The 13335-nt window shown below is 43.2% G+C and overlaps 1 protein-coding gene across 1 annotated transcript in view; it reads left to right on the top strand.

Annotated features, from left to right (window-relative positions):
• LOC146859709 (1-aminocyclopropane-1-carboxylate synthase-like protein 1) overlaps positions 1–13335 on the top strand; it is a 164897-nt gene that overhangs the window by 62271 nt on the left and 89291 nt on the right. Inside the window, exon 5 of the mRNA XM_085643455.1 lies at positions 1737–1806. Coding sequence (XP_085499581.1) covers positions 1737–1806 — 70 coding nt within the window. The remainder of the gene's footprint in view (positions 1–1736; positions 1807–13335) is intronic.

The following is a 13335-nucleotide window of genomic DNA, read 5'->3' as shown; positions in this document are numbered from 1 at the left end:
GGGCCAATCTCCTCATTAGTTGTCTCGCAACTCCACCGGGCATCAGCCATGTTGCCCAGGTCTCAACGTTTGGGAAAAACTGTTTTGAATAGATACATGGGCTACAGTAACAGAGTCAAGTAGTGGAAGAGCGTGTCCCCACTAGAGGATAGAGGTAAAAGAAGGAGGTGGGGGGGAGGCAGTAAAAACAAACCAGAGAAGGAGCTGGGGCTGCCATTTAGGCCGATGGGGGATGTGTTCAAGGCCTGGTCGAAGTCCGGTGGTAGGGAAAACTGTGGCAGCCATCTTGGGGTCAGGCAAGGGATTCTAACCTTGGAGTTGGAAACAGCCGGTACCCATTGCTCGAGATTGCTTTAAATATTTACCAGGATTTGCAAGTCTCGATAGTGTGGAAAACTACTCACGATGTCATTGAAGTGCCGTCATAGAGAATCAGGGTAAAGTGGTCACGATGTCCTCATATTGCCACCATTTTAAAGAGTTGTAATACACTCAGATACTGAGCTCAAGCACCAGGGTTGAGATGCCTAGCAAAGTGTCTGCAACACGCCTCATAAGCAATCAAACGGCGCGGAGGAAAATCCTCAAGTGAGGGCGGAGACCGCTGCCAGGCCGCCGGGGCTCCGGGGAGGTCAGAGGGCATCAACGTTGGTCGCACGCAAAATGGCGTCAACAGCAATATGGATCCAGTACCCCAAGTACCCTCGAAGGCATTGGCGATCTGACAGACCTTCCGTGTGGAGGAGAAGGATCCCCTGACCCGGTGCAGCTGACGAACATTCCTCAGGCTCATATTGCCGGAGATCGCTGGCAGCAGGCAGGAACAAGGGACCGTATCCTTCGTGCAGCGGGAGAGTCCCTGCAAAAGTCTCCTGCCTGGAGGGTCAACCACAGGCACCAGGGGGCTCCGAAACTCTGGAGGCAGGCAGCGCGGGAAATGGAGAGCCAGCAGTGGCAGAGCCACGGCTCGCTGCGTTGAAATAACAGTCCCACCGCAACGGAACTGGTCCCGGCAGCTGGAGACCAGGCAGGGCAAGCACGGACCTGAGCAGCCTGTGAGTTGGAAGTCAAATCGGCTCCATCGCTGTGTTTCAGCCACGGTTCTCAGTTCAGTCCGGGGGCAGGTGGAGAAGAGGGCCGGTGAGACAGTTTAAACAGGGATATATACCAAATTGGTAATCTCCAAACCGGGAGCTCCTCCAGAGGCTCCTACTCGGCGGCCATCTTGGTGCAGTTGTTGTGATAGTATTTCATTGTGAGGCCCAACCAACCACAGGACATAATACTCCACCTGCCTACAGTGGAGACGACGTAATTCCTTTGTTATAAAATTATAACAAAAAAGTTAATATACAACAAATGATGACTAATAATATTTCCATGTATCTGTTTTAAACTAAAAGAGTTGAACTTGTCCTAATTTTCTGATTGTTTGGTTTATCAACCGTCTGTTGTCCATTGGCCCGTTGTAGATTGATACCAGGGTCTATAGAGCAGCCTCTAGAGCTCAGTAATTACAAAATAAAGACTGTTATGAACATCTGTCTGGTTACACTACTTGGGTAGCAGGTCAGGCAAGTGAATGTCTGTGTTAAGTTTATCCCAGTCTGTCAGCTAATTTGGGAGGATTGTCTATCAAACCAGAGACAGTGTTTAAAAAAACATCTTATTTAAAGTTCTAGCAATGAAGAGAATCACATGTGCTCCTCACACCTGTCTTTTTGATTTCCTTGCAGTGTAAGGGAAGAGGTGGCCCGCTTCTTGACATATTACTGCAAGTCACCTGCTCCCCTGATTGCGGATAATGTGAGTTATTTGTTAAGTGTCTGTACAGATGGTAGTTTTACTTTCCTTAGTTGCATTACCCCTTTCATCTTATGTAATATTTTTTAAAAGTCTCACTTGTTTGGTGTTTTTTTAAATTCATTCTGAGTATTGTCAGCAAAGCTCTTGTAAAACCTTGATTACTTCACAAAAACTTCTTTAAGATCACAAAGATGTTCTGTGTTGCAGCGTCGAACTGGTTCACGCTTCAGTCCTCTCATTGCACAACACTGGAGTGCAGGTGTTATTATATGTTAAATAATTTTATAGAGCACAAACAGTTGCCCTGAGGTGTGAAGGTGCTGCAGAGTATTGGAGCGTAAGCTAGGTTAATAGGTAAAAGGCCATATCTTTAATGACTTGCGGAAGGAAAGCCAGTTTGTCTGAGATTTAATATGCAGTGGCAGGAAGTTCCAAAGTTTTAAAGCCCCTGTCACAAAACTTCTGCCGCCCCAAGAGGTTTTTTGCTGCACTTGAACGAAGGGGCCTCTTTGGCAGGTACCGTTTGTGCTAGTCCTTGAGGTAATTGTCCATGGTCACCAAAGTTAAGTTTGTTGTCCATAAGGACGCCAAGATTTTGGACTTTTTTAACAGGAGATGGTAGGAGCCCTAGATTTTGTGGCCAGCAGGAGGGTGTCCAAAAGGTGGTGTCCTTGCCGAAAAGGAGGACCTCCGTCTTGCTGGAATTCAGTTTGACTATTTATGTCCACCCAGTCCTCTATGGCCAACATGCAATCATGGAGTATAAGTACAGTGTTGTTAAAGGGATTAGGACTCCACAATCTGAATATCATCTGCATATGATACAAGGGAAAACCCAAATGATCAGATCAGATAAGTTGAATAGTGTTGGGTTCTATGAGGACTGCTGCAGCACTCCACATGGCAATGAGAAGGACCTGAATTCAAGCTCTTTTAAAGACACAATCTGTTCTCGGTCACTCAAAAAAGATTTTAAAAGGGAGAGAGCAACACCTCTAATTCCAAAATGAGCCAAGCGGTCAATCAGGAGAGCAAGATTGACGGTGTCAAATGCCGCAGAAAGATCTAGCAGTATAAGCGCAGCGCATCCTCCGTTATCCTGGATATATCTTATCTCCTCTGTGTCTGTTATAAATGCGGTCTCAGTGTAATGACAGCTTCTAAACCCAAACTTGGTGTGATCTAAGAGATCATGCTGTTGAATGAAACTAGCCAGTTTGATATTTAGGGCTTTTTCGATAATTTTTGCAGGAAAGGGAAGTCTGGACATGGGACATCAGCTGTTGGGATCCGTAGGATCCAGGCTCGTATTCTTTAAGAGAGATAGTATCGAAGCTTTAAAATACTTGAAATCTTAATCTGTAAGAAGCCCAGAATGATTTGTTCCCTTCTCAATCACTGCTTGCTGCCACTTCACAGCTCCTGTCAGCTCAATTCTTTTATTTCTTCTCAGTGCAGAGTAAGATCATATTGTTTGAACTGCAGCTAAAGTTTAAATTGTAAACAAATGCTATATAAATATTTCTGTCTTTTATTCCCCATTGCCTTCCTTATTTTACCTTTGCTATGCTTTTCAGACCAGGCTTCAAAAATTGTAAACGTTTTTAGTTTCAGTTCCCCTAGTATGTTCGTTCAAATATTATGTACCACCCCTTTTCAGAGCCTCTATAGGCACTAGAAGGCTTAGTGTTAGTTACGCTTTGGCAGAGTCACATTTTGTCCATTTGGTGAGGAAATAAAATGTTAGCTACTTTTTCTTCTGACTTGGGAGTCTGCCATGGTAATGTTTCAACTCCATGTTGAGGTGACTAGTATAAGCTCCTGTAGCCTAAAGGGATAAGAGTGAATTGCATTTTAATCTTGATAGTAGAATAAAAATAGAAAGCCTTTGTCACTGGTTTTCCTTCTCCAACAGTGGGTCCTTTCCAGTATTCTACATTTTGAATAGAGTAAATAGCAGTAGTTCACTCTTTAAAGAGAGGTGGACATGGTAGAAGAGACTTGTTTAAGTTTAAAAACAATGCTGAGGTGTCTCACTTTAGATCCAGCTCTTGTTTCGGGATCCAACCAGTAATATTTTGAAGGAAGTATGTCTAGATTTCCAAATGACTTCCTTGGGAGCTTCTAATCATGGTACAAATGCCAGCAGTTCTACAGTTGCTGCCGGCCGGATGAACAGGTGCCTTTAGGCATCCTGCCCAAGTCTAATTAAATAGCCTGATGCTAAGCAGATTGTGCTCCCCTTTAGAGCTACCATGCTCCCACACTGCTTGCCCTCTAGCTTAAGATGTCAAAGTGGTCTGGAAATCTATAAAAATATTTTTTTTTATTTTGTTATCTCTATATCCCTTGACATTGGCTTCTACTAACCTGGTTCTGTATGAGATTTGCAAAAATGTTAGAAATGTTAATTCTCTGATTCCAGTGAAATTCTGATTCCTTGGGAAAAGAATCAATGTGTTCATAACGCTGCTTTATAACTGTGCAACACCATAATCAATCTGTGAATGTAGAGGGCCAGGCTTGAACCATCTACTGGGCAGATGGTATTACAACTTAGTAGTGTAATTAAGCCTAGGCTACATGCAGAACGTTTGAGGAAAGTATGTATTGATAATTACCACTGGTGCCCCAGGGTGCCATATGATATTTCCCCACAGTGGAATTACCCGCTTTCTCCCTTTGTAAATATGACTCTCCAAGTCAAACAGTTAAGACATTCTCGAAGTCAAGGTAGTGTTAACTCAGAGTTCTCAGCCCATAGTGCGGAGATTCTGGCAAGACCCCAACCACTGACAACTGAGTTGAAATTGCCAGCGGACATAATGTAAGAGAGGAACTGGTCCAAAGTTTCTAGCATCCATTGAAAAGGGCAACAAGGGTCTAGTGGATAAGGCACCCAACAAAATTTAGAATGGACCAGATGAAGTAGCAGGTGTTCATGGTGGGAACCCTGGATGTTCGAAATTTGGTCTGGCAACCGCAGTGGGCTCACCAGAGATGAGAAACATTATAGTTCAGTGTTTCAAGATTAAACTGTTTTGGTGCCACCTCCAGCATCAATTGAGGAAGCACCTGTTTGGGTTGGAGCCCCTGCATACCTTTACATGTTGATGCCCCTGGAACTGTGTGTCACAGGGCGATGCTCAAAATGGTCCTGGAATCACGTCAATCAGCTGCAGCCAACTGGACTCCAGGGACACAGGCAGATTGCAAAATCTGTCAGACTAAAAACAGTACACTATAGATCTCACCTGATTTGACAGGCAAAGGGGCAGTGCAAGCTCACCAACAGGTAGCATCTGTGGCCCACATACACCATAGGTCTTCATGTCATACAGATTTAATCAAGGTCATCTGCTTTCGGGTCCTTGTGGCTCCTGGGTAGGCTTACCTTGTAATGTCCTCCATACATCTTGTGCTTTTCTTCCATTCCAGGACAGCACCACTACTCTCTTGGTGCAGCCCATCCAGCACCTCCCAAGAGTACTGGATCTAGTTCTCCCCTACATAGCTTCATTAGACTGGCATAGAGGGTCATTTTTAATGTCAAACTGGAGGTATATATGGGAAGACAGATACAAATACAGACCGTGACATGTTTTAAATCCGTATTAAAATCACCTAGTGTAGAACACATATTCCTGTGAGGGGAGGAGACACCATCAGATGCTCAAAGGGGAAATAGGTTAAAACAACACAGTGCAGAACCTTAGAGCTTCGTCTCCTGACGCTTCTGGCCATTCTCTTATTCTAGAACAGAAAGAGCTGTCCTGCAAACAAGTGAACATGGATGACTAGGTCTAGTCTGTTCTCAAGTGTAAGGCAATGTTCAGATTTGTCTTGCCTTGTATTTGACCATTCTCAGTGATCATCGTTATCCCCTACGTTTTTTAACATCGATCTCACCCCCTTAGCAAAACTTATTCAATCACATGGTTTTTTGGCTCTATCCTACGGCAACGATACACAAATATTTGAATCAATTGCATCTGATGTCGACGTTGTTGCCAAAGAATTTAACAACTGCTTGGCACACATTACAATCTGGATGCAGGAAAACTGTCTTACATTAAAAACAGAGAAAAGTGAGGTGATACTCTTTGGGAATTATTTTTCCTTTTTAAGTGACTCTTGGTGCCCTGTTAATCTAGATCCCCTTCCATCCCCAGTCCAGAAAGGGCAAAACCTTGCGGTCATATTTGATGGCCAACTCTGTTTTTCTGAACAGATTAACCATATCGCATCTTCTTGTTTCTATCTATTGAAGATACTTTAAAAGGTTTTTCCTTTTATTTCTTCACACAAGTAAAAAATGGTTGTGGTTGTGCTGGTTCTATTTAAAATGGACTATTGTAACGTTCTTTATGTGGGAATCCACAAAAGTCTCCAATCTAAATTGCAGTCCGTGCAGAATGCGACATCCCGCCTGCTTCTAAAAATTCCTAAATTTTGCTCCACTTTGAAGAATATTCATAACCTTCACTGGATTACTGTTGGTTAAAGGGTCAAATTTAAGGTTTCGTGTATGCAAAGCAATGCATGGAACTGGTCCTCTCTACTTTCAGAAGACCTTTATATGGCATATCCCTCGACGTGACCTAAGATCATCTGCCGCTCGGGGATACCACCCACACCGCTCCAATCAGCCACACCGCATCACACACACACCCAACAACAAGGCCATCGGCAACTCCTCCAGAAAGATCAACTGCCTGCTGATCAATGCATGCTCTATCGGAAAACACACCACGGAAATCTGGGACACTATTACTGCCCACCCCCCAGACGCAGTTTTCATCACAGAAACATGTCTGCTCACCGCATCCGCTCTGGACATCGCCACTGCCACCTCCGAAGGATACAAGATAGTGCACTGGGATCGATCCAACAGAAACAACAGAGGCATTGTCATAATCTACAAACAGAATCTCGAATGCTAAACAACCACAGACGACTCCACCCTCTTCATGGAGCACCTCCACTTCCTTCAGAGGCACCCTCCCCTACAGACCTCCAGAATCCTCCCGTGCCTTCTGCAAAGCAAACCTCCACTTAATCGCCCTTTTTGCCATCGACTTGAATCTGTGCATATTCCTAGGAGACCTCAGCATTCCCCTTGAGAACACCGACAATGCCAACACGGCTGACCTAGAAAGCATGGCTAACCTCAGACTCACGCAGCTTGTCACCGACCCCACCCACACTGCAGAACACACGCTCGACCCCATCTTTTCAGCCAACCTCAGATTAACATACACCCACACCAATGAGCTCACCTGGACCGATCACCACTGCGTCCATTTCATCATCTTGGAACCCCCCCAATACCCCGCCTCCTCTACAAATAAAACATGGCACAGCTGGTTAAAGGTATTGGAGCAACAATGGACCAATTCCTTCAACTCCCGCTTTCCCAACACCTTTAAAGGCAGCGAACAAGTGGCTGAAAAATTAGCAAACTGGGTTAGGGCAAGCACTGACGAAGTTGCGCCAAGCAAACCCACCAACCCCAAGAAACAAACACGACACCCCAACTGGTGCAGGCCAGAAGTGAAAACCCATAAAAGCGACTGCAGACAGAAGGAAAGCAGATGGCGCACCAGTAAGAAACCCGTGGACCGAAAACGTTTCAATAGATACCACCATCTTACTGCTGTTGTGTACCTTGGGTATCAAGGACAAAGTAATCAAGGCACGCTTCATAGGATTGTAATAGGTTTGACACTTGTAACTTTGTTACCACACACAAGCTAGCTAGTGTGCTGCGATATGTGTGTTTTTTTTCATGATTTCATATTGGCCCTGGTTGGGTCAGTGTGGTTCATACTGGCTGCTAAAATGTTGCCCAAAATGCCTGCCACATTGTAATACATAGCTACCCACGCTACATTGGCCATCACAGGATGAAGATATTGTTAGGTTGGCTGTAGCCAGCTGGGCGTCACATTCTGGGGCCTACTGAGCAGGCTTTCTACTTGAGCTATGCACCACAGTTGAGCATTCTGTAGCCTCTTTCCTTTCCTGGAAAGTCTAGAAGCTGTTTTAACAAGCGGGGCACGGCAAGAAGGCATCTCTTTAGGGAGACTAAGGTAGTGGCAAGCAACTTCAAATTCCTAGAGTTAGATGCCTCTCGCACAGATGGTGTTTCAAAGCTACTGGAGAAATCCTGCCAAATGTAGATTGTTGGCTTTGGAGGGATAGTAAGTATTGTGAACCAAGAGCACTAGCAGGAATCCTGGGCCAAGCACTAGTGCGGTATTTTTAAAGTCCATATATTTTCAAACAACCAGTACAAAACATGGCCCTGACTGCAGCTTAGGGGCCAGCACCATATGATTGACGGGATGTGGATATGAGAGGCAAACTGCAAACCTTCTGTAAAGAATCTCTGGTGTTTCCAGGGAGCTCCAAGTACAGCACAAAAGTGAAAAGCACAGATGGACACAGTGTGTGTATTCAGCCACGTACAGTTCAGGCAACTGTAAACTGTCATGGAATAGATCTACCTAAGTGGTGAAACTGATTCTTGTCGCTCCTTTGCCCTCGAGCAGTGATCTGTCCTAACAGGATGTGAATGTGAGTTAGCCCATCTCTCCCAGATGGGCACCAGAGCTCGGCAAGGGATGTTATATGCACGTTGTCGCTTATCTACAGAGAAAGCCTCCAAGAAAACGTTGTTTTCACACACAACACATATACTTCCATGATGTAACACATTAACACAACCTGCGTATCATGAAAACTGCCTTTCTCCCCTTCCCCTGCTCAGTTCTCCAAAATTGCTATTCACTTTGGTTAGGAGTACATTTTGGGTGTACTTCCTGTCCATTGCAGCTTTGTTCTCTGTCGGAGTGGCAACAATAAAACTGGAGCATTTTTAATGACTCAAAGTTGTCCAGTTCCAAGGGGAGAAAGTTACAGAACAGACCAGACCAGAAAGATCAGGTGGGGGCTTCCCCTTTTCAGCTTTACAAGGTGTCTCATTTCTACAGACACCACATGGAAAGCCACTTCAACCAATAGCAGGTTCCAGTTAAAGATTTTCTGTAGTCTCCTACAAAAACCCCTCTCTCACCATTAGAATGCCTGTGCTAGAGAATTCAACAGGCAAATCTATGAGGCTATTCAATGCCAAGTTGTAATGACTTATCTCACCGCACAACAAAGTACAGCCAATTTTCAGAACCTACATGAAGTGCAAAACAAGTGGAGCTATATTGGAACAACATTTGTCCTGTGAACTATGAGGCGATCAAGATCTGTTGACTTGGTTGTGCTGAAGTTTGGATTGTCGTATGTATGTATGTATGTATGTGTGTACTTATATAGCGCTCGACTTACCCTTGGGCATCTCGGCGCTTGCATTGGGAACCCGTCCTGGCTTCTTCCCTGTGAGATAACCGTACTGGGCATCCCCAAGGTGAAAGCCAGGCACCCCGCCGCGGGGGGGGGGGGGGGCGTAGTGGAGATTAAGCAAGCTATTGCCCAGAGTTGCAGAGTGTGAACCCATGATTCGAGTAGGCACCGAAGTGAGAATTATCGAGTCCGTGGACACTTGGGCTCAGACCCTGCCGCGTCGGGAATTGAACCCTGGTCCCGGGTCTGACCTCTGCTTCAGGGTATGCCTTCTCTAACCGGTGAGCCACACTTCTCCACGTCGTCCTGAACAAATAGAATCTGTGAGAAATCTAGAGAACATGTAGAAAAATGTCCAGCATCAGCTTAGCGGAAAGACATACTTCCCCATCCTCATTAGTACAAGCCTTTTTGCAGAATTTAGCTTATTTTTGTGTGCATCAAATAGATACATTTTACCCCCCGACCATCACAAGAAAGGACTAGATTATGCCAAGATAAAGCTCCCTGCAAGATTGCTGTGCGCGTTGAGCCCTCTATGTGCACCCTGCAGGTCAAAAGTATGAATATCGGCTATGCTAACACAGAATGTCATGCTTATTGGAATAATACATTGAGTAACATTACATTGGGAAAAACTATCGCTGATTAAATGCAAAGCTGAAAAAATGCATTATTTAGGTATTATGTGGGTCAAAACAATTTTTCCCACCTGTCTGATATATGTGTGCTAAAGATGCTCCATCTTTCAATTTAGGAAACCTAGAAGATGTTGTTTTGTTGTGTTTATTGAATAAAAGGTTTCAGCTGTGCTTGGATTGCTTTTGACAAGGTAATCAACCTCTTTCCTCCCTGCTTACTTTTGCAGTATGGCAGGTTTGATGACTCAGTTGACAGATGCTTCCATTGCAGGGATCTGAGTTCGACCCTGAGGTCACTGGTGCAAATTCTGGTTGGTCCACTGAGTCTTTAGTTCTCCAAAGGTTGAATAAATGAGTAGCTTTAAGCTATTTATAAATCAGAACAACATTTGAGTGAATATGGACTTGACTTATGAATTTTTGTGTTATATTTGAGACTGTGTTGACTGTTTTGAATTAGGTAGGTTTATGATTGGAAACTGACAGACGGGTTTGAAGGTCTACACTAGGGGTCCTTGACTCCAGAAATTTTATGTGGTATAATTTGTTTCTCCAGGGCCAGGCTGCAGATGGGCACACAAGTTATAACTTCAAACTCTAGGAGTGCCAATATTTTGGAATCCATAATGGCAGAGACTTATGCTAAAGTTTCTTGAAAGCTACACTGGAGTGGTTGTACTTTGTCACTACTTTCCGTAAAGTGCAACAGATAGGTTTGTCTATCACACAGATACCAAATAGCCATTATTGAAGTTCAATACCTTGTCATACCCTGTTAATCATTCATTAACCTTATCAACCTTCTCTGGTATGAACAGTCATTGAATTTGAGGTGCATTCTTTGTGGTGCTATCAATGATTTGTTTTGCAATAAGAAAGTGTCTGTTTCTAAACCGGTAAGCGCCAGAGTCTTTTGCCTATTTCAATTGGCTGTCCAGACTGGCAAAGCATTTCTGGAGACAAAGGACAGAACATCCTGGCGAGTAGGATGATGGGTGGCTCTGTAATAGCAACCTTTCCTTGGACACTCTGATTCCAAACAGGTGGTATTTCTGATTTCTACACAAGTTCAAGTTCAAAGAATCTTTATTTGGTTTATGTTAAACCATAAAAGACAATAAAACGATAAAATACATGCAGAGCTAGGAATAAAATCAATAAGTTAAAAAAAGGATGAAATTCAAGGTAAAATTGAATGACCGAGTACATTTGAAGCCAATCAGTACAGTTTGTTCTTTCCCTGGGTTCATCTATCATAAAGCAATATATCAACAGAAGTTAACCATACATTTGTAAAACAATTATTTTCCTCACCCTATTCCTTTGATTGGTTGCTGCAATTACAAATTCAAAAATAGTTTGACAAACCGCATCAGATTGTACAAGTACTCCGTAGCCTCCTTGCGTTTCCGAAAGCGGAGTTTCCCTAAAAATGGTTTAAAAATGCGACTTCGTTGGACGGTATAAAAATCATAGAAAAAAGAATGTCATTGTGATTGTAGGGCTAAAGAATTGTAAGTGCATGGAATCAAATCTTTGTTGTGGGAGATCAAAAGTAGATTGTAATGAAACTAAAGTACGAAAACCATTAGCATCGTAAAGCTGCCGAGCCGTTCAATACCACACCTTGCCCATCTACAAGCAGTAAAATCTTGAAATATGCTTGGGAGATTTGGATTATTCCATAATGTAAAATAGTCATGCTGTGTGGGATCCCCAGGAGTAAGTGAGCAGTAGTCGAGAATTTCATGCCATATGTGGGCCATATCTCTAATGGTCTTAAAGCAGACCCTTTTATAATAGGTAGATTCGTTAATCCCATACAAAAGCTTTTGCTCTCAGTACCCAATGCCAGAGAGAGGCCAAAATATGGTTGTTTATCTGTTAGTAAGCTTTGAAAGCGCCCGGTGCTGCCCAAACATAAGTTGTAAATCAGGGATTTGTAATCCGCCCAGTTTATAGGGGAGTTTAAGAGAGCGTATCGCACTCTTTTTCCAAATATTTTCAAATTAGAGACTAATTCTTAAAACTACAACGAGTGCTGCTCCCTCATTCTCATGAACTATTGACATATTTCTTAAATCTTTCGCTTAAAGCTGAAACAAGCTCAATATACCTCCAACTCGGTTGTTTCAGGGGCGACATCTGTCGTCTAGCTTTCAAATGGGGTAAGACATTGGCTACTATTACGGATGCTTCTGAGATAGTTTCTGCTCTAGCTACTTTAGATAGTTCTATTCCTTCTATAAGTTTAAAGCAATTCAGGACTATTTGTATGCTCTATTATACCCCTGAAAGGATTAGAAAATGGCAGCAAAAAGTACAGCGTGGTGTGGGAGATGGCGTAGATAGATTATATTGTCCTAAATGCAATCTTATGGCAGCTAATATTCTTCATATGTTCTGCACCTGTCCTATGCTGTCTGATTTTTTGGGAGAAAGTCACACAATATATTGCTCAATGTTTGGGCTCTGATTTTTCGCTTACCAACAAAGAGATCATGCTAGGATTTAAGAAGAGTGAGAATCATGCCATGAGAAGCTTTTTATCCATTACACTAGTTGCTGCCCGTCTATGCATAGCCAGAGTATGGATTATGCCTAACCTGCCAATTTTCTTTGAATGGTTGGCTCCTATGAAAGACATATATGAGAGGGAGCGGGCATTGGCCAAAACTAGAACTATACGTTCGATGCAAAAATGTAACCGCAAAAGGAAATTTCTTTTGTGATTTGTGTGATTCCCTAGATGTATATAGTTACCTTTAAAAAAAATTCCTTCTAGTTTGACATGATTATTTGTTATATGCATACAACCAATTGTCATTCGCTATGGCTTACCTATTCGGTGTTTATGTACCCACTGTATTCAAAACAATAATAATAAATAAAAAAGGAATCAAATCTTTTCTTGTACAGACTATAAAGGGATAGGACACCAAGTAATTTAGACCATTCCTAGCCGAAATCTTGTTAGGTAAGACATTTGCCTGCCAGGTGAAGTTTACCAGATAAGGCTCAATGGACGGGGTGGTACGCAGAGGACAATATGCTTCATATTTCTTCCTCATCTCAACTTCCCATCTTTCCTTTGTTAAGCACTTTAGTAATTTTGCTTTCGCTAATTGCTTATCTGATTGTGTGACCTCCTGACAAGTTCATGCAATCCAAAATGACAGTGTGTTTTAAGAATGCCTCATGCCTAAAACCAGATAGATAACCATAACAATAGAGCCGCCATTCTCAGATGGTCCCCTAAGAATTGCAAACCTAGTTCTTCATGTGCAATAATAGCAGGCACGGTAGACAACAATCTACATACAAATCTGCTTTCGCCACACTGTAGTTGTGAACGGTCAATATCGCCCCAAATGCCTGAGGCGTGTGAAACAATTGGGTCAGGTCTAGATTTGAAGATTGGCATTGCAGCATTTGCTGGCATAGACCCTAACTTGGAGGCAAATTTAAACAGGGCTGTAGCTGCTTTAAATTGCATTGACTTAACCACCCGGCCTCAAATGCTTCCAAG

Source organism: Triturus cristatus, chromosome 3_1 (assembly GCF_964204655.1).
Source record: "Triturus cristatus chromosome 3_1, aTriCri1.1, whole genome shotgun sequence".
In the NCBI taxonomy this organism is placed as follows: Eukaryota; Metazoa; Chordata; class Amphibia; order Caudata; family Salamandridae; genus Triturus; species Triturus cristatus.
This window is presented reverse-complemented; position numbering and strand designations above follow the sequence as displayed.